This window comes from Etheostoma cragini, chromosome 21 (assembly GCF_013103735.1).
Source record: "Etheostoma cragini isolate CJK2018 chromosome 21, CSU_Ecrag_1.0, whole genome shotgun sequence".
Lineage (NCBI taxonomy): Eukaryota > Metazoa > Chordata > Actinopteri > Perciformes > Percidae > Etheostoma > Etheostoma cragini.
Window position 1 is genome coordinate 14,006,726 of NC_048427.1, and position 22,279 is coordinate 14,029,004.

General features: G+C 43.0%; 1 protein-coding gene across 1 annotated transcript; it reads right to left on the bottom strand.

Annotated features, from left to right (window-relative positions):
• Positions 1 to 15,843: 15,843 nt before the first annotated feature.
• foxj1b (forkhead box J1b) lies at positions 15,844 to 20,297 on the bottom strand. Its single transcript, XM_034860451.1, has 3 exons — positions 19,947 to 20,297; positions 19,130 to 19,792; positions 15,844 to 18,458 (listed from the first exon to the last, which is right to left on the bottom strand). Exons 2-3 carry the CDS (start codon positions 19,715 to 19,717, stop codon positions 17,586 to 17,588), a joined length of 1,461 nt encoding a protein of 486 aa, XP_034716342.1. The 5' UTR covers positions 19,718 to 19,792; positions 19,947 to 20,297; the 3' UTR covers positions 15,844 to 17,585.
• Between the last annotated feature and the right edge of the window lie 1,982 nt (positions 20,298 to 22,279).

Consider the following 22,279-nt stretch of genomic DNA (forward strand, 5'->3'; position numbering starts at 1 on the left):
TACACCCCAGCAACCGCAGAATTACACCCTGAGGTACCCCTCAATCCCTGAGCTAGAAGGCCAATAGTGCCTCACTAATCCTCCCATTAAATGTGTTTAACAATCCAAAACCTTTAGTTAACTTTAAGGTATATCAAAGTAATTTTACTCCCAAATCCTGAAGTTATCTCTTAGGCATAACTCTGTATTCTATCCCCTAAGATACATTGGTTTTTTCAAGCACTGGGCATGTCATTTAAGAGCAACATCCTTTGTTCACTCCACTGAAATACAAGAAACATTTCATCCCACATTCACCTCATTAATGTTTCCCCTAACGATGCTCTGCGGCCTCGGTGTTAGAGGTGCCCCAGCTGTCTCCTTCAGCACAAGAGTAAACAAGCTGAGAGCTCGGTGCAGCCGCAGACACACACAGATCACCGAGGCCTCTTGCTCTCCCCACCACTAATTGACCATCGGCCAAAGGACAAATCTCAGCCCTCCTCCGCTCTCTATCATCCTCTCTTTGTGTAAGTCAACCCTCATCTCTCTTATATCCCGTCTTTCATTCGCTCGCTCTATATGTGTCAGTCTCCCTCTGTCTGTATCTTCCCTCCCTTTTCTTCTCTTCTTTCATTTCATCTTCCCCTCTCTTCTTTTGCTGTCCCCCCCCTCTGTCTGCCAGAGCTGTCTGCAGCCTTGCATAATTAGCTGGACCGAGCTGCGCAGGTCTGGTCCAGGTCTGGCTCAGGCTCAAACCCGCTCATTACAGAGACTTCAGACAATGTCTGTCCTGACGCCTTCGCCTTCTCCTCCTCTGCCTCTCTTTTCGCTCAGGGTCTATGTGGGTGAGCAGGTGGATTCAAATGATAAAAAAAGACATACTTGAGTTTCTCTGGGATCAAAAGAAGAAACATGGACACATTTGGCTGTGATTAGGGGTTAAAGTGGGCCGGAACAATCTTCCATCTTTGATTTAAAAAGATTTGGGGGCATTTCCACCCTTAATGGTTGGGACAGCTCATATTTGAAAGGGGAGAGCGAGGGGGCAGACATGCAGGAAAATGTCACAGGACCCTGGAATAACTGTGCAAACTGGCCACTGCACCTTTGATTTATAAGTAAATTAATCTAATTTTCAGTTTGATACGTCAGTGTTTCCTGTTTGTTTAAAATAACGCCAAATATCCATTCCAGTTCTTCCTCTATTCATTCTCAACAGCGCATCGCCGTTAGTCCAAGAACAAGGCAAGTGTCTGTGGCTAATTCAAATGTCTGTATTAATAGCAAGACAATCAAATATTATCTAAATTGGTAAAGTCTGTTAAACAGATGAAGATCACGTTGTCAGTAGCTTGCCTTCGGTAGTGAACGGCCCTTTAACATGCTGCAGATTCAGTGATTTTAGCTGAGTTAGACCAAGAATATTAATATTCCTTATTTTCCCCTTGTTGTTTTCCGTGAAGTTAGCAGGAAGTGAATGTAGCCCTGATGTTTTCTATGTTGAGTGACTATGTTGGAGTCTGATTTAAAAAATTGCTTGTTTAATGCTTGTTGGCCTTGTGTGCTCTAATTAATTTGGCATGCAGGTAACACACCAGTCATAATTTTGCTTTAATGAAAACTAAGCTCTTTACAATTGCTCCTGGTGTTGAAGTGTGTGAAACAAGATGGAAATATATCTAACAAAAACTACCTCTACTCCTGCACACTAGACAGTCAGAACAGATTCACACTTTGCTAATACCCTTCCCCAATTGTCCATTCTAATATAATAATATATCATCTTGGATTTGTATTAGGCTCGAGTGTCTCTTTATTTTAGCCTTTCCAAAACCGCAGTGAATGATTTAAATGTGTGGAAGCTGAAAACTTTAGCATGTCCGGCTAACTACTGCAACCCCCTGCAGGACTGCTAATGAAGTGTTTTCCAAAGCCAAGAATATATCATTAGCTAACTACCTTATTTTGTGGAAGTTACACATTATGTTAGAGGAAATTCACTGTACATAGCATTTACACACATCGCGGAAGCTGGTTCAGATACGTTAGCAGCTGTGTTCTGATTTAGCTTGACACTCCAGCTAGGTTACTGTACTGCTAGTCAAATCTACAAATAAAATCTAAATCCAGGCTTGTATGTTCAATGTGACAAAATCTACATTTTTACATTTCCTTGCAGCAGGCTATTGTTTTCTTAAACAATGATTGTACTAAAACCTCTGCTGAGTCCATGAACTTTCACAATGGCCAAGAAAGCATCTTAAATTTGAGCATGGATGTGTGTGAATGTAGCCCGGGACAAACAGATGGTAAAAGGACAGAAACAGACAATTCTTTTTACTCTTGGACTTGTACAAAGCGTCTAACCACGCATGGAGGGCTTTGATACAGACTGACAAACAACTACTGTGTCTTTTTCATGCCGTCACAGTGGACTTTGTATGACGCCTGTGTCGTGTTGAGGAGGCCGGCCCGGCACATTTAGAACCTGTCTCTCTCTTCATTCACAACTGTTCACCCCTGACTGTCGGCATGTTGCTTTCAAACCCACTTTATTGGCGAGAGCAGCTGAGGGACGGACAGCGTATGCTTGAAAACGTGTGAAGGGCTCCCCACCACCACCACCACCACCACCTCTCACACATCTTTCAAAAATTGCCAAAAGTGTGAAGTCGAAAACTAAAAAAGGATGACATTGCAAAGTGCTCAGTTGCTGTGAGATCATTTTTATGTTTTTCGAGGATGTGGATCAGTTTGTGCATTGTGCAAACCCGCTCTGAATCTGGATTTAGTTTTGATGAGTAATGCAATTCACTGCTGCGTGTTGAAAAATAGAATGACCCAAGGGTGCAGTACAGTATTGGGTCACAGAGATGTTACATTTCATTGGGCCACTAATTGGCCATGAAGGGCACACTGCACCATTAGGGACATGCGTGTTTACTCTTACCTTTTTCTTTGTCTAAAGTTATTCTGCTGATAACCGAGGACATTCTCATGTATCTGTGATATGCACATTTCCAAAAGTGTGGAATATATAATTATACATGCATGATTTGTGTTGTCTCTATTCTTTTTAATAATCTGATCTTTTACATGCTATAGCTTGTAACCGTACTTCTTTATATATATACTGTGCATGTATAATGGAATATATATATATACATATATATATATATATATATATATATGTACATACATTGTGCCATATTCTTGATTGAGGAACCCTCTACCCCTTTTTGCTTGCTCACACTGGCTCATTTTGCCTCCAGCAGTGGTCTCGGTGTCTTCCCCTCTCTTAATTACCTCCTCTACTTATCACACTACCCCCCCACAATCTTATTTTCTCTCACTCATTTACAACTCTGTCGTGCCGTCCCCTCACGTTGCTGCCTCTTATCTTCCTCCTCTCTGTCATGTCTGTACTGTTCTTTCATCACCTCTTCCTCCATCTCCATTTCTCTATCTCTTTCTCTCCCTCTTCTATCACTTTTTGTCCTTTCACCTTTTCCCTGCAGAGCTCTTGGAGCAGTTTGTTCTCCAGTGGCTAATTTGACTGTTCTACTTGCCAACCAAGCAGCGGTGTGTGTGTGTGTGTGTGTGTGTGTGTGCGTGCGTAAGTGCGTGTGCGTGTACAGCACCTCTCCCCTGCCAGCTGCTGTTATGCAACACTAGTTCTTGCCTCTACACACAAACACGTAATTTGCCATCAAATATGCACACACACACACACACACACACACCAAATACACAATCACAGCCTTAATGTGGACCATCATGTTTTTCATTATTTCTGTTCATGCATTTGACTGTTTACATAGATGTGAGCAAGCTTCTGCGCTATCAGCAGCCATGTGAACTGTAATGACACTTTAAATGATGATACTTTGTTTTGTGTGTGTGTGTGTGTGTGTGTGTGTGATCTCAGTGATAGTGAAGATGATGATCTGAGGCTCAAAGTGTACATACGTCTCTTCCTCTATGGCTCTTGACACGACAGACATGCAGACAGGCGTGAACTTAAAGCAGAGCAGCGATTGGTTCCAGCCAGCAGAGTCCAATCAGCACAAGTGAGACCCTCAATGGCTCGGAAAAGAAGGGACACACACACACAAATGAAATGCATATCTACCGCCACAAATCACATGCAAATGCAGAGTTAAATACTGGAGGCCAGGCGCAAATGCATATTTATAAACTGACTATCATCGTGCTCTAATGGGGCCGCTCTGAACTCAGATCAGCAGAGCACATGATGTGCTAACAGACTGATGTGCTAAGCACATATCCGCACAGGGTCGCACACAAACACAAATGCACAGGGCTCATAAAAGCTTGATACCTTACCTGTCAGAGGCAGGTGTGGTCTCAGAGGACCCAATCAGTTTTAATTAACCCCTTGTGGTGGGGGGTACATGGGGGAGGGGGAGAGGATAGAGGGAGAGAAACAGGAGATCTGTAGAAGAGAACACTTGTCATTGCATGGTACATGGGTGAAAGATGGGAATTAATATAGAAACACAACAGCCACCTCTCCCTGAAAATTGCCATCGATAAAAGATGTTTAGAGGATGTTTGTGGGTCATATCATAGATTTAGTTTTACTGGAAAGTGAAGGTTGACATGATTAAACATGATTACTTAAAATGTAATGGTTCAATAAAACGCTACATATAACCAGCACAGTGGCCCAATGGCTAGCCTCACAGCAAGAAGGGTACTGGGTTCGAACCCCCGGGCCTCTCTGTGTGGAGATTGGGTGTCTGTCTGGGTTTTCTCCGGGTGCTCCGGTTAAACCCACCACTAAAAACATGTTCTTCTCCCCTACCAAGCTGATGTGTTGTGCATCACCCAGGTGGGTGCTACACATTGTTGTCAGAGTGTAGTCCTCCCCCCTGAAGTGCTTTGAGTGTCTCTGATAAAGTGCTATATAAATGTAATGAGTTGTTATTCAAATTTTCAGACACTATTCTTAGGCTCAATGATGAGGGACAGACCAGAATTTAGCCAAAAAAGAGATGTTTGTGCTTGGTTGGATACACGATTAGCAACTCAGAGCTATCAGAACCTATCCCTAGCACTGGGCCAAATTTCTGTGCTGTTTGAATCATCCCGTTTGTCATGCTTGCACAAATCCAAAACACCATAATGTTGGGGAGTTGTGTGCTGAAATGCTCTTGGCCCTGGCTTTGCTGTTTGAGTTAGATTTACATACACTCTTGTCTCTTGTACTGACACAGCACTTACTTACATGTCATAAGACTTTTGTGAAACATATTGAAACACAGCTGTGCATATGAATCTCAAACCAGCTTGACCACACATGGTTGATCACAAACCATCTGCAATGTGTAGAATTGGAGAACTGGGACTTTCCAGCATTGTCTAAAAGAAAATACAGTTTTCACAATAAGAACATAATTTACTGCATATCTTATCCGTAGCCAGTCATTGTTGCACTCTCAATAGTTTAATAAAAGATCACAATTGACATTCTTTTCAGCACTCATTCTCCTTCTTTGTCAAAAGCTTGTGCCTACATGACCCACCATGCAACTTGACTGCCGACACTTTGGTTCAGGTGTGTGGTAATGGTAGCAACAGATTTTGTAGCCTCGAGGTACTTGCCTCACAGAGATGGGGAGCGGCTACAGAGGTATGGTAAGCTCACGTCTTACTGACTCCGGATTCTCTTCACTTTATCACTTAAGGCATTTAAACAGATGTCATACAGCTCCCCCTGGAGCCAAACAAAAATCACCTTATACACTTTTTCACAGTAGTACAGCGCAGTAGTACTTCCCAACACATGTAATCAGACATTGAAGTGTAAAGTTCCCCTTTAAAATACACTTCTGCATAATAAAAGCATCTTAAGTGGGTTTTTTGTGTTAATCCAATGTAATCACACCATGTTAAATTATGGATAAATTACGTTTAGCCCATACAAATAAACCCTGGAGGTTCTCTACTTGTTGGTGGGTAACAATAAAAACACAAACAATAAAATCTAAATAAAAGAGTGGAGAGGCAGATGCTTTAGTACACAAGGGGTCATCAAATGGTTGGATTGGAGTAAAAGAAAATAGTCTTGCACTGTAGAGTAAGGTCTAGCTACACCACAAATACCAGTACGTTCTGGGATATGACTAGAAAAACACTCTGAGTTGTTTGTACTTCTTCAAACCTGTCACAATCGTCTTCTGGACGATTTTGGACGCAGAGACGGTGGCCCTGCAGGATTATCTTGGAAAGAAACTTGTTGGGGTGGAGCATTTGCACCCTGCAAAAGAAAACGCCACATGAAATATTAAATGAAGTTAACTTTTCACACAACACAGTAACACGAGCTATTTAAATTAGCTGGATACCTGGTTAAACATCATTTGCTGTTACCAGTATATCGCTGTGTGTACTTTGTCAACAGCAATCGGTCCCAAAACGACAGAGAGTAACTGCCGTAAACATATTCTTTGTAAGTTTCACCAATTACTCACAGAAAGCGGGCCTGCACGGTCTAACTTGTATTGTAGAGGGTATACTGTACTGTATATTGGCTAGAAACTGCCTTTGGGAGATAGATGGGGAGGGTTGGGGCCATATCAAAAGTGCGGGGTCTGGATGTCCTCCCCCAAGGAAGTTTTGAGCATCAACAACTTCACTTCTTGTATTCACATACCCTTTTATGCACCAATGGTTAAAAATGGAAAGTATGTTGTTGCGTGTCAGAGAGCATTTTAAAGTGGGTATTTGGAAATTCTGGTGCTTTTTTAGTGGGTATACTGTGTTTAACTGCGTATCACATAGACAACACCGCTGGCTTCAAGCATGTGCTTCTGCATTTACAAACCCCAAACCAAGCAGCATGTTAGTGCTACTGCAGCACATGACACAAATGTGAATGGACTTTTTTATATAGTGCTTTTCAAGTCTTAACAACTACTCAAAGCGCGTTTACATAGTACAGGAACCAAAACACCATGCACACACTGTGGCCGAGGCGGACGTTTAAGGTGCTCATCAGATAACCACTATCACACATTTACACTCTGACGCGCAGCATAAGGGGAAACTCTGGGTTCAGTGTCTTGCCCAAGGACACTTTGACATGGGACTGCAGGGATCAAACTATCAACCTTCTGATTGGCAGCCAACCGCGCTACCACTGAGCCACAGCCGCCCGGCTTCCTGCAACACTTAACATTGGAAAATCTGTCACCCTGTGTGCATCTTCCCTGATTAATGAAAACAACACAAAGGCATAGAGAGACTGACACCGACACAATGACACTGTTGTTTGTGTTGTGTCTTTTTCACGCGCCTCCTAAAGACACGCACCTTCCACAACACATTGGCCTCGCATCCATTATTGAAGGAGGTGGTGAGTGCAGCTAAGGCCTGGTAGATAGGGTGTCGCTCCGCAGTCATCCTTATGTAATCAGAGGTTGATTCCTGTGAAGGCCGAGATGAGGTCATGGCCAGTAAACAGACATTGGTTAGTCACTGTTAAAGGAACTGTTGACAGTGAAGCCTGTGATGCTCGCATGTCGGCCCACATGTTTGGAGATTGTGGAGTTGTTGTTGTCAGGATGTGCATTTGTAAATCATACAAGCTTCTGCGCATAATTGCATGGTTCTGTTCCTCACTGCGCTGCATACATAAAGGAAGAACACAAGATTTGGGCAAACTTGAGAAAAAAATGGATTCAAAATGTGCTGTGTGTATGTATCCTGTATGTGTCTTTGTGTGTGTTTTGTCTGAGAACCCCTGCATGTGTCTGTGAAAGATGTTTGCTGTGTATAGCTCCCCCGGTGAACCAAATGCTCCACTGCTTCACAAAGCAAATCGCAGCTAATCAAATAAGAGCCCTCAGCGGTGCGCAGACATAGGAGAAGAATGGAATAACTGTGTGTGTGTGTGTGTGTGTGTGTGTGTGTGTGTGTGTGTGTGTGTGTGTGTGTGTGTGTGTGTGGAGGAGGGGGTTGGTGGAGACAGTCTAGTAGCTTGAAGAGGTCCTGGATAGTAGGCGGGGGTGGAAGTACACACACACAACCTTGTACTGCTGTCAAAGATGCATGGACAAACAGACAGACAGACAGACACACGGCAGATACATGAATGAAGCATTCAAGTGCAAACTTATCTAGAATCTTTTGAATGTTTTATCTCTGTTTCTTTCCTTTTCGCTGAATATCCTTGACTTCCTCGGTCACTTGTAAGTGGCATTGTGGGAGAAAAAGTAAATGCTGATGCTGAATTAGTAAAAGCTTTTTCACTAAATTCATGTTATAGCTGACGGCTATTTGATATATGATTTGATTAAAGGACACGGATCCAAACATTTGTTTGTGTATAGGAAGAATATAAACATCTATATAAGATTACAAATTGGTGTGATGCTTATCTTCAATAAATATACTGTTACAAGAACCACTAGATAAGCATCTGATTGGCTGACAGCACACACCTCCCAGTCAGTTGTAAGACCTTTAGTTGCAGGTTACCACTAAGAATGAAAGGAAACCTTAGGAAGCAAGAAGAGCTGATGAATAAATGGTTCAAATATTTAACTAAAAGGGATGGATAAACAGTTAAAATAGTTAGGTTGAAGTTATGAATAAACAGCTGAAATATCTATAAATAATAAATAAACAGTTGAAATAGTTAGCTAAAAATATGAATAAATGGTTAAAATAGATAGATAGATAGATAGATAGATAGATAGATAGATAGATAGATAGATAGATAGATAGATAGATAGATTTTGTTGTTCAATGCATGGGGACTTTATCTGAGAGGGATGTAGATAAAAAAGAAGACGTTGGGGTCTTTTGATCTAAATGATGAATAAGTCAGGTGGGACAGTACAAAAGGTTGCACACCGTAACTTAGACCTGGCGAGAGTTTTCTGGCTGTGAGTCAGGCAGAGCAGCGGGCCAGATTGAGAAGGTTGGTCCAGACTTGTTTTCTGCTCTGCTCGGCTCCTTGGCACCGAGATTGACGCAGTGTGAGTGGCAGAGCTCCAGTGCTGTCTTGGCTCGCTCTCTACACTCAACCATGCTCACCCTCCTGACACGCTGCCCTCTGGCTAGCCCTTTATGTGTGGGCTTGAGTGTGTGCAAACGCTTGACGGTGTAAGGGTTCGTGCAGTTGTGTCAGTGTGCCTGAATAATCTGTGGCTGGCTTGAGTCTGTGTGCGTAATTGTGTCTGTGCCATTGGTGTTTGTGTGTATGGCAGCTGTGTGCCCTCCTCCTGTCTGCCTGTGGGACAATCAGCCGCTCCCTGCGACCATAGAGACCGAAGGCACGAGGCAAGAATGTCTTTCAGCGAACAAGTGGTGGATGCCAAGATGCACACATACACGCACACAAGCCAAAAGAACACACATATATGCTAAAACACATAGGTTGCTCGCACTGTTGTGACGAAAAGAGGGCTGAGACAGAAGGCAAAGATGTCGCTGTGGTCTCACCTGTGGTCATGAAGGCTGGGTGGATGGCGTCTCCCTCAGAGATAGGGTGAGAAGCTTAGTCATCCGTTGGGAGATCTGAGTAGAGCCGCTGCTTCTTTGCGTCAAACGGAGCCAGTTGAGGTGGCTCAGGCATCTGGTAAGGATGCCTCCTGAGCGCCTCCCTAGGGAGGTGTTCCAGGCACGTCCAGCTGGGAGGAGGCCTTGGGGAAGATCCAGGACTAGGTGGAGAGATTATAGCTCCAACCTGGCCTGGGAACGCCTCGGGAAACCCCAGTCGGAGTTGGTTAATGTGGCTATAGGATAAACAGGCTCTTGCACCAATGTCGTCTTAACCAAGAAGTGTATCTTTAACAGCTTTTCAGAGGACTGACTAGGGCTTCAATTATATGGTTCTCTGACTTATAATATACATAAAACTTAAAATCAGTTGTCTGAAAAGTGCCTCACAGGTTGGCACTCTAGTGGACACAAACAACTGACTGGCATTATGCCACATGGGGCGGCTGTGGCTCAGTGGTAGAGTGGTTGCCTGCCAACTGGAATTGGTTGGTTGGTGTGTCAATCCATGGCCCTGCAGTCCCATGTCAAAGTGTCCTTGGGCAAGACGCTGAACCCCGAGATGCCCCCAATGGTGTGCCATTGGAGTGTGAATGTGTGTGAGTGGTGAATGGTTCCTGTATGATGTAAAAGCGCTTTGAGTAGTTGTTAAGACTAGAAAAGCACTATATGAAATACAGTACACCTGGGGACACAAAAAAGCATCATTGCATCATTGCATGCTACCTTAATCCTCAGCATACTCTTTTGCTCATAGTTTGAACACAGTTGGGCAGTATATAGCGGTGTGATGTAGGTTGTAGAGCACTTCACAGAGCACATAGAAAGCCTCCTAATAAGCATGTTAGTTTGAGAGTAAACATTACAACGCTTTCGGTAGAGGTCTCTGTCATCGGTCCAGTCAATAGATATGACATGGCGCTTTTCAGCATCTTCTGCAATCTAGCACTATATGGACAGAGCAGGACAAGATCGTCTACATTCATGAGACGATTAACAATAGTGTTGCCCACATGACAGACAGTTTTTAACCTATTTAGCCAATTTGATAATTAATTTATACAAACATTAAATAAAATAGGAGACAAAATACCTCCGTGCCGCACTTCATCACTAACACAGAATGGAGCAGATAAAACATTCAAACAACCGGAAATGTTTGATGGGCATACCAAAACTAAAAAAAATCCCACTAAAAATTTAGGGGCACCTTTATCTAGCAATTTTTTTGATTAATTCTATCAAACGCCTTTGACGAAACAATAAAACAGTTATCGGACCGAATTCATCAAATTCAGTTCATTTTCATTTTTGCAGAGGTTATAGACATCTCTTGTACAATGTCAGTCATTAGGAAAAAAGTCTGTCACTTTCTCTATATATGTGCAATATGATATATTATCCAAAACAAAACAGCATAAAACCACTTAATTATATTATTCTGAAAAAGTTATAATTACATGCAATGGGAATTCATGATACAAAACCATTGCCACACACTGGTGCAATTATATGCATTGTACCAAGTACATAATACTATATAATAAAGCTGGACAAGTGCAAATATCACATGTTAAGTGCTAATGGGAAACAATAGGATATATGACACCCATCATCTTCCAAACGACACCAACACAAAGCAGCAGTACACAGTGGCAGACTTTCACAGTCAAACGATCCCTATGATTGACTGACTGAGTGATGGCATGGCACAGATTGTTTTTTCCATTAGGTTGACCATGAGTTTGACCTCAATGGAGTTGCTTATCTTAACGAGCAGCAAGAGGCAGTCATTGAAAGTTTACTCTGTGGGGTATCAGTAAAATGTAAAGGTCAAGGCCTTCATGGTAAAGGAACTCTGAGTACTCAGCAGCATAACAGATGTAATGGAAATGGTTTATGATGTTTTTGCACCCTGCAGTGAATGCCGAATCCCAAGTGTATGTTCTACATGTTCCAGCTACAGCTTTGGAGAGACATCAAGAACACAATAGGGGACTCAACAAATAAGCGCTGAACAACCCAAATAAAGGTGAATATAGCCTCTTTGGCCTTAGATAACCTCTATACATATTCCTAATTGCCATCTGTGTGTGTGCACCTGCATTTGTCTGCACTACATGCCCCGAATAAATAAAATTAGCACATCAAAACAGAATCTAGAAGGTTTCTGTGTGGGTTCATGTGGTGTTGGCAAATTGTCGATCCAGTCCTCGTTAGTCAACACCACAATCTGAAGAATAAAGGCTTTTCTGGACAAAAAACTCCACTGGTGAGGAAAGATAATACAAGGAAAGATTCAGTTATTCAAGCAATGATCGTGTTCTTATTGGATGTAAACATGGCCATGTGTACACTTATGTGACCAATTATGCAAGTAGGTAAACACTAATCTCTGTTAATGAAAGAAACCCCCACCCACCCTACTACACTTCAGTCCTTTTATTCTAATTTACCATCCACAATTCCTTTCAAAAATGGAACAGGCAATCTAATTAGCATTTCATACATAAACAACAGGCTGTTGGAAAGACTATTTAGGTGTATTTCCTGCCTGAGTCCATCCTCTTGTTTTGGGCCAGTCTAAAGAAGCATTAATGGATGGTCAGACTGCTGAACATTATCCCAGTGTTTTTCCCTTATCAATATGTGATGAGGGCTTGGAAACAAGAGATGGACGACAATTTCCCACCAATTCAGAGTGAAGGTGAAGGTTATTCTTGAATAAGGTCCTTTTGTGACATGTGTGTCAATTCATGAGGAAATTGCGTTTATCAGTGTGATCCAAGACTTATTTGTATACGTAATCACTCGCTCTCAGGGGTACCTTAGGGGCTATAAAACAGACTTAGGGCCTTCCCACTGCCACTTTTTGCTCTGTGCCACAATGAAGGATCTAATTAGTGTGGGACCCCCATCATGTGTCTTCTGTTAGCCATTTCCCTTAAAGAATAGCTCTGTGGCTATCCACAATAAACGGTAAGCTGAACCCTCTATCTATGTCATGCTGAGAGGGGTGCTTCTTTAGCAAAGCTGGTTGACCCTGTTCATCCCTGACTCTAATCAGGAGCTGTCCAGAGGGTGCCACGATGGCAATAAAACACCGAATACACCCTCTTCTTGTCGCTTGCCCTCTTCTGTAAAACCCACCCAAACTCACACACAAACACACATAATACAGAGCCCCCCAGAGGGGCACCAATGAGGAGGTTATAAACCATTATAAGCCAGGTTAGCCTACAGTGACAGGCCAGCATGTTCCTCCTTCTTTGAGCAGGTCCGCGTGCTGGGCAGTCCCAGCCTCTCATCCACAGCACTGAATAGAACCACGGGACTCTGGCTCCACAGAGATAGTGTTATCTGGGCCGCCACGGGGCTTCGATCGCCGCGGTATACACACACACTCAGCGGGCAGCGCACACATCAGCACGAGGGCAGACAAAGAAGCCTGTGGAGCAACACAAACATTATGGGAGCATAATGTAAGCGCACATGTGCACACGGTCACAGACAAACAGAGACAAATGTAAAAGTTTGCACGCACACACAAACACACACACACACGTTTGGATACAAAGGATGCCTCTTTAGCCTTCAACTTGAGCTTGATAGTGACACTGATGTTTTTTCTCCAACTTACTCACATCTCCTCTGCAAATAGAAGTCAGCTATAGGCCTATAACTGGTATAACATGACTTGCACCTGTCACAGGATCAGCCTCTCTACCAGTTGGAGTGATTTTCTGGTGGCAAGGTGGCCAGTGGTCACACGCTTTAGGCCTTGAACCAGGTTTCAGTACCTGCTGTTTTTAGGAATCTAAGTTATTCCACCCATTCCTGGAGATCTCCACACATGACCTGTCCCGGCTGGGAGCCGTGAGCCAGAGGGACAGGGATAAGCCTTATGCATTTCTCCCCTTTTTCATCTAACAATTTCAATTAAAAAGAGATTTGAGGTGGAAAAGCACATTTTCATACAGGGCATGCAACCAAAATCCTGGAAAGGGTGATTATTAAGTGTGGTGGTGACTTTTGAAGGCATTCACTAACAGCTATGATACATGTCTTTGATGGATGCAAGGTTAAAAAGGCAGAGCTAGAGAAAGAAAGCATCACGTTTTCATTGAAGTTGACTGAAATCTTGATTAGAGAGTTCCTTTTCCTTTCATTAAACTGATTTGACCCTGAATTTCACAATCAAAACATGTAATCAGCTGTAAAGAACGTGAACTCACTACACTCAGAAATAGTGATTATATTTTCTGTGGCTGAGTTAACTTTTTGAACTCGTGGCCTCTCATGAACCTTGGGGCAAAAATCTCCTGTAAGTTTTTGAACTTAGCTGCACAGTTTGGGCATCCTGCCAGAGGAAAAGCATCACAATAGGCCTGTGTGATCTTTGGCATGTATTCTGATATCTTTATCACTAAAACTTATTTGCTTTTATATGATGTTTTTCATGTTAAGACATGCTAGGAGTGTGGTCCTATGGATGGCAGCACAGACCTTAAAAATAAGGATAGGCTAACCAGTCAGCTGGGCGGGCGGTCAGTTGGTCAGCCAGTCGGTCAGTCCACCACTTTGTTTCAGACATGTTTCATACAGTCTAGTTCACACTTCAATATTGTTGGAGCCATTTCATTGGTTGACCAGCATGTGATGCTGGAGAGGTACAAGTTTATTTAAATGTGGCCTAATTGGGTCAGCTGTGTTGCGCACAGCAAGGTCACAGTTTTTTGACGTGGTTAACTGTGGTTAAGTGTGGTTGAGCATGGTTTAAGTGAAGGATAAGGATTAAAAGAAGACCAGTTATTATGTTTGATTACTTTTGTTTTTACTTTAAAATAAACGGATTGTCATATCCAATGTAAGTTAGAAACTCGTGGACAAGTAACTCATTGACATTTCTTATTACCAAGACACGCATTTACACGGATGCCACAAGTCAATTTCCGACCAAACAAACAAACAAATGTGCGCCAACAAATATCTTGCCAACAGTTTGATAGATTACCATGAAATGTTTTCATTTTACAGACATTTGTTTGCACAGCATCCCCTCACTTTTCCTGTAGTGCCGCCATGAGATTGACATTAGTAGTTTTTCGTGAAGCCTCTCAATGACTATTGGACGGATGTTAGCATACTGAACTAAAATGGTGAACGTTGTAAATATTATACCTGATAAACGTATTTAACTGTCTTTGTGTGTATGCTTGCATGCTGATGTTAGCCCAAAGCACTGCTATATAAGAACAGCCACTCAGTCTGCTTGCTTGGCAATAGATGCTAATTTTGTATTCTAACTAATGTTGCATATTGCATGTATTCACATTTTTGTACAGAAACGTTCATTGCTTTAAAGCAATAGTTAGCATGCTAACATGCTAAACTTAGTAAACAATACATGGTAAACAATATACCATAGACAGTTAAAGAAATGGACAAAGTGACGCCATTATACTTTGACCTAGACCAGTGAAGTCTACTAGAAGCACTTTTCCGGTGATGGCAGAGTGTTACTGCGCAGCCTCCATGACGATAGATACAAGGTTATGGATTTTTTTATACATTGTCGTGTTTCTTTAGAGAAATATGTCAGTAAAAAACCCACTTGTGAACTTAAAAGGGGTTCAAATGGCAGTTGCTAAGACGTGACTAAACGAGACTACACAGGTCTGTCATGACATTAAACATCATCACACATAGCACGCAAAATGAGTCGGAAGCCAGTTGCGTTGACGTTGTAGTCATGTGACAATGGTGTAGTTTGTTAATGAACTAACGTTAGGTTTGTACTTCTGACGTTGCATCAACGATTTAAGAATCAGATTATTTTGCTGACCAAAACGTGTAAGCCTCATAACTATATCATAGCTTATTCTCTACAGTAATCCGAAATCTAATGGAAAAATCCCATTGGTCTTTTGTCAAGGGGAACCGGCCAATGGCCAACAAAAATATATGTCATCCCTACAGCCCAATATTGTTGTCTCAAAGACTATAATAGAGATGATAACCCAACGTTTTAACAATCAAGCTCATGCTGAAGGTCCATTTCTCTACTGTCCAATGTATCAGATAGCATTATATTGTAGAGCTGTTATACTATTACATGACCCCTTGAATGTTTCAAATACTGAGCTAGTCCAGACCTGCCCGTGCTGATTAATGATAAACTCTGATAAACCTTTGCATCTCTTCATTGCACACACAGAGCTTTTAGTCAATAATCCTGACTAGAGCTTCATACTGCACTTCATGCGTGGGTGTTTTAATGGCTGATATTTCACAATGACAAGCAAACAATACATGTTTTTGTTATTATTGTTCTTTCTTTAATTGACACCATTTATTGCATCAAGGCATGATTGCATTTTAAACAGCATAAAAAAGTACAAATGAAAAGAACATGGTAGGATTAAAGAGCTCGTATCCAACTTGATCAATATGATACAATAAGAAAATCTGGCCTTTTAAGCGTTGTATGTATATGTATCTGCTCATCATTTGTCTCCTCAAACCAACAGTTATTATATTCTCAGACACATTTTGGAATTCAAGATTTGCTAAAACAACCTATACAAATAAAAAAGATGTAGACCAACGCAATCAATAAGGACAAATCCATCACCCAGTGACAGAAAACAGAACTCTCTTATTTTATCATTAATCAACACAGAGACACCAATAAACTGCATATTCCTTATTGACAAATTTGGCGAAATATAATCAACAAATGCCCTGTTTTTTGTGTTTGTACAGAAAACAGTATTTTTAAGCAACACAAATCAACTAAAAAACTTGACCAGTGGACTTATTGCAGTGTTGAGTTCATTGTTAACACAAACTGATGTGGACAATCACAGCATATGCATCACTTTCATTATGGTCAGTAAACTTTTAGAAAACACCATTTTAATACGATACAAAAAAATTAAACTAAACATCCTGGAAATAAAAGCTTTCCTGCTTTCCTTAAACGGCTGCCTATCAAAGTGCATAATGTTTGATTTTCGTGACTGACAGAAAGTTGATCAATTTTTTAGGTCTGCTCCTCTCATAACTGTAGACAAATGGCATATATTCCTGCCTAGCTTCATGCTATATACTTTAACAAATATATATATATATATATATATATAAATATATATATATTAAATTGGTATAGCAAAGCTATAATGACTGATTTTATTATATTAGACTATAAGTTTACAGTATCCCTCCTGCTCTGATAACTTGATAAGAGGCTGATTTCGCTGCATGTTAGTAAAAAAATGTGTAATGCTAATGTAGCAAATTAGAATCCTTCATGTTGTCTCAGTCCCGTAGTGACAGTGCATGTTTGTGAAGAGTGCTTTGAAGCAGGGTAATGGGATTTAATTCACTTTTCTCCTGTCATCATTCCACCTGGAGCGACAAATAGCTGCAGTTCAGTCCAGTTCATATGAACACATTCTCTTTTCACCCGCTGCCCGACGTACGAGCTGTTATAGTTTCAGAAAATCCAACTTAAAGAATGAATTTGTCCGGTTTTCTGCACGCAGTCACGTCATTTTTCTTCCTTCTGATAAATACATTTGCTGCCATACATTCTACAGAGTGCGATAATCCTCCCCAGTCCACGTGAAACTTTAATTGGGTTCATAAATGTTTCTCTGTTGTCATGTCGTTGTGCCTGATACATCAGTGTTGTGTCGTGTTACACATTGCTGTCAATCTCCTGACACATTTATGAAGAAATGGGATTATATGCCAGGGAATAATCCCCAATCAAGTTGTCCAACCAGCTTTATAGTCAGATCAATGTCTTTTGATAGGGAAATCTTTGTTATCTGGGTTCACAGTGTAAGATAGATTCGACTTTATCATTTTAGTTTCTAAACAAAAGTACAAGTAAATAAATTACAGATGCAGTGTATTGCAGAATGATTGGATGCAGATGCCGCTGGGCTGTGTTTCTAACTGGTGGTAATCTCTTTGGGGGTTATATTGGATCAGTAATCAGACATGATTGACATCAGGGCATTGGGAGTAGATAATAAGGAGTCAATGACGTTTGGGGTCAAAGGTCACAGATAGGCCTCCACTCGTTCCCACGGCTGCATCTCTGTGAAGAAGCTCTCGCATAGGCTGAAGCCTTGATCCAGAGTCAGAGGAATCGCCTGCGCCTCTTCTTTGATCTCCTCCCAAGGCTGCAGCACCGCCTCCTCGGGCTGCTCCGGGAAGAGTGCGGAGGCCTCGTCGAACTGCTGCAGGTGGTGGTGGTGGTGGTGGTGGCTTTGGAGCAGCTGATCCTGGTCCAGCTGCTGCGGATGCTGCTGTGGTGGCGGCACTTGGAGCTCTCCCATACTGAGCGTGCAATCCATGTAACCGTAGGATTGGTGGTGGTTCAGGTGCTCGCTCTGACCCATGACGTCCCCTCCGCCGCACCACCTCCCCAGCCCCGCCGACTGTTGCCTCCCCTGCATGGAAACCTCCATCTCGCAGCCCAGGGAGCTCAGCGCCGTGTTGATGTCCAAATCCTCGAAGGTGCTACAGTTCCCGCTGAGAACGTCGTCAAACACGGACGCGAGGTCAAAGTCCCCCCTCAGGATGTCTGCTTTGTGGGCCTCTGTAGCTAAAAGAGGTGACTCACTCGCCCTCATTGCCTTGCTGCTGTTCTTAGAGGGCAGGTGCTTCCGTTTGCCGCCCAGCCCTTGGTAAGGGCAGCCATTTTGGGTGCTGTGATAACCCTGAACCAGTTTGCTCGGCCTGTGGGTGCCACTGCTGCTGCTGTTGTTGTAGCTGTTAGCAGACATCCTCCTGCGTTTGAAGATGCCATTGACAAACATGTCTGCATACTGTGGATCGATCTGCCAGAAGCCTCCCTTCCCTGGCTCGTCTTTCTGTCTGGGGACCTTCCTGAAACACTTGTTGAGGGACAGGTTGTGACGAATCGAGTTCTGGGACAAAGACACAAAAAAAGGATATTTAACGTAATCTCATTGGCTATAAGCAAATTTAGTTAGTCATGCAAAAACTGAGTGTCAGTTTGTCTTTGTAGGGAGATGAGAGGTAAGGAGGAGGAGGAGAAGGAGGAGGAAGAGGGGGGTTGTATTGTTGTTGTTTGGAAAGCAAATGTACCTAATGAGGCTTTTTAGTAACAGGCAGCTCTGTGCATTTCAAACATGATCAGCTGTGCTTAGCTGCCATCTCTCTCAGGAGCCCTCATTAACACACACACACACACACACACACACACACACACACATTTAGAGTGCTTTCTCCACCCCATCACCGTTCCCCTCAGACAAAAACCCTGTATGAGCACTCTCTCAGGGAACATGGAAATTTCTGAGACTGGCATTAAGAAACACTTGTCATGGAAATCATCAAAGAACGAAATTAGTCTCTAATCCGGTGAAATAGAAATGAATTAAAATGTGCACTACATCTGATGGGTTTTTGTTTGCCCACGTTGATAAAAAAAAGAAGGTGTTTTCTGATGTCCTATACCGTACCATGTGATGTCTGATGGTAACACTGGGATCAATTGCTCACCCTTCTCTCCCTCACCCCGCCATTTATCTGACTCATCAATAATAGAAGGGGGAAGTTAACCTGTCTCGGTTACCTGCCAGCTGGGCTCCGCGTGTCTGTAGTAGCAGAAATTCTCCGTTATCCAGTTGTAGATGGTGGACAGAGTCACTTTGGGCTGCTTGCTGGCCTGCATGGCCATGCAGATGAGAGAAGCGTAGGAATAGGGCGGTTTGACTTTAGGGTTGCTTTTGTAGTCGACTTCCACGGGCGGGCTGGCCTGGATGGGGATCTGGACGTAGCCGTTGACTGGATGTGCGCAGTTGGCGAACAGCGGCTCCGCAGTGGACTCGCTGCCAGAGGTGACGGGGCTCCCGAGGTACAGAGGCATCCCGGTGGCGGCGGTGTCCCCGGCCGGCGGGCTCGACGGAGACTCGGTGCCACCTCTGGGGAAGCCGAGCCTCTTGAGATACAGGTGCTGCTGGGAGGATGGGCAGCCCGGACCAGCTCCGTTGGGTCGCTCCGGGTCCGCGTTGAGGATGGAGAAATTCTGCAGCCAGTGGAGGCTAGTGAGGCTGTCGTCCATGGGGACAGAATCGGACCCGGTGACCTGTTCTTCGGGATAAACCAACAGCCATTTCTCATTAAACTTGTTGGCAATGTCGGGGCTCGTCAGAACCGGCATCCTGGTTTTGTGCGCGCGGGGAAGGCTGAAGACGGACAAAAGATCTTCAAATCGGCATTTAAAGTTGCGTTTTATCTGAAAGTAGAAAAAGTGAAAGAAAGACACAGTTAATTAAATGAATATAAATCAGCCTTACACACAAATGAATCACCACGGATAAAATGTTGCTTGGTTAAAACACGACCAAACCCTACATATTAATACCACAAATGATGCGTAATTTCTTTACCTGCGGTGCAGCTTTTTTAGGGAAGATTCTCTGTGTGCACCTGTTGCCGTCCGTCCCTGCCTCTCCTCTCCAAGGACTCAGCAGCGCATCTAGTCTCTGCGCAACAAGTGCGGCGGGGGGAGGGCGAGTAGCATCCAGCAGCAGCAGCTCTCATGGAGGAAAAAGAAGAAAAGCGCCACTCAGGACAGAGCCATGCCGAGTCAGGCGAAACGGGCTGTTAGTCATCCGAACACTCGGCTCTGTTTGATTGTCCGTGGGAGGTCAAGACGAGAGAATATGCGCAGGTTGTAAAATAAGTCGCTCAGAGACTGCCCACCATCCCTTTAAACGCCTGAGGGGATTTCTGATTGGTTGGCGCTATCCTTGTTCTTCTCTCTCTTTCTCTCACTTGCACACACACACACACAAAAGGGTCTGGGGCTGGGGGCGCAATCGAATGAATGTCGAGTGAGTGCATTCGTTCGCTGCAGTAAGCATAAGAACAGTCAGTTTCGCTGCCTTTAATCTTTGTCTCCATCCCGGAAATGGGGTGAAATGTGACCCCTGTGGCGCGCGTCGAGCTTTTCCCCCCGCTGGCGCTGAAAAAGAGGCGCCACAGGTCCCGCCTGGAGCGCACTTTTGCACCTACAAGTAAAACACCCCACTTCAACTCATAAGCATATATTTGCCATGTCCTTTCCCTGGAGGGATTTGTCTTCTTCTTTTCAACCGTGAAAAAGCAAACGCTGATTGAATATTTGGCCTACATATCAGTTGTGTGCAATTAAATGATTTACTTCTAGTTAATCTCATTTTAAATTTGCCCATTAGTGGATTTCAAGCCACGGCGTATACAATCCACTGGCTACGTAAAAACACGTCAGATCAGTGATGTGCAAGAGAGCAAAGATGCATTAAAACCAAATGATTAAATAATGTATCAATCAATCGATCAATTTTTTTCCTACATTGATCTTCTGAAACTATGTGATCAATACTGTTAAATATGCTTGAGGCAAAACAGGTAGGCCTAGGCCTTGTCATGCTGCTAGTTCCACAATAGCAACATGATTTTACAATATTTAAAATTCAAAATTAATAAAAGTGCAGTTATACATTGCATACATTTACAATGAAAACATTAGAGCAGCCACTGTCAGGGTTGATGTTTTACACAGGTTCATGTAAAACCGAAATTTGGCCCATAGGTTTTCTGTGTATGTAGATGTGAATGGCAGAGGCAATGGACATTGACCTTTTTCACAGTGGATACTTTGACTTGTCATAATAGGAACAGCTGAAATTTATAACCATAGCAATGACTCAATTCCATCCAGTGTCCCAGTGAGCTATTTCAGTGAGTCAGCATGCACAACACCAGGGCCTCTCCTAAGTGGAATGCAGCCATCATGGTTTTGGATACACTTGTGCTTTTCCTGCTACTGCCATGTCAAAGTTTCTGCTGGGAAAAAAGGTCTCTCATGAGACAACTCTGCCACCCAGTGGATCAATACTGCATTGCAGCTACACCAGGGTACCAAGCCACCATTGTAAGCATCCATCGACTGGCCCGGAGGTGGAAAGAGACACCCTAGAACCTGTAGAAAGCACTGATGGTTTAATGTAAACAAATCAGACTGCATGCCAAATGGGAACCAATGTTCAGCATGATTTTTCCCCAAGATAAGGGATGTCAATCACTTTAAATGTTTTCCATCATGTTTCTTTTTTGCTCAGTTTTTTGTCCAAAGAGGGAATACAACTAACTATTTTTTAGTCAAACAGAAGTTACTTGTTACAGCTTCATGCTGTCAGTACTCTCTGGCTATACCAAACACACTTGAGATGCTAAAACCGCAGCAGGCATGTGATTGAAAAGATGTAGATTTAGGACCTCATAACCACCTGGTTGTGTGGTATTCAATGACCCCTGCTGTGCTGTCTCTAGATATATGGGATAGACAAAGCTGAAAGCCAACAGCTGGTGAGTCATCATTGCCAATTGCCATTGAGAAAGCCTTCAGTTGTTGTACAAGAGCTGAGTCCCACATGCATTGATGATGCTTTTTTCACCTAAAGCCTGAGATGATTCCCTACTATATGCCGTGCCAACCATCTCTCATCCTCCCCAAACAGATTTTGTCAAGACATCGCCTGTGCTTCAAGATTTGGAGTGCGGAGGCTGAGCAGGGCTGGCATTCAGTGTAGGCCGCCGAGGATGGATGAGTGACAAAATCAACGCTGCAACACTTGAAGAACCTGGAAACGTTGGGCCAGCTGTTGCTTTCCCTGTCAAGGAGGCTTGATTTAAAAAATGTCTCCAGGTTTGTTCAGGTTCTTGACAAAGAGCTTGC

Excerpts from the sequence above, each read along its gene's own strand:
- foxj1b (XM_034860451.1), bottom strand. The coding sequence starts at position 19,717 with ATGCCGGTTCTGACGAGCCCCGACATTGCCAACAAGTTTAATGAGAAA. Across the intron at positions 18,459-19,129 it reads ACGCGGAGCCCAGCTGGCAG|AACTCGATTCGTCACAACCT; the intron begins GTAACCGAGACA and ends TCTTTGTCCCAG.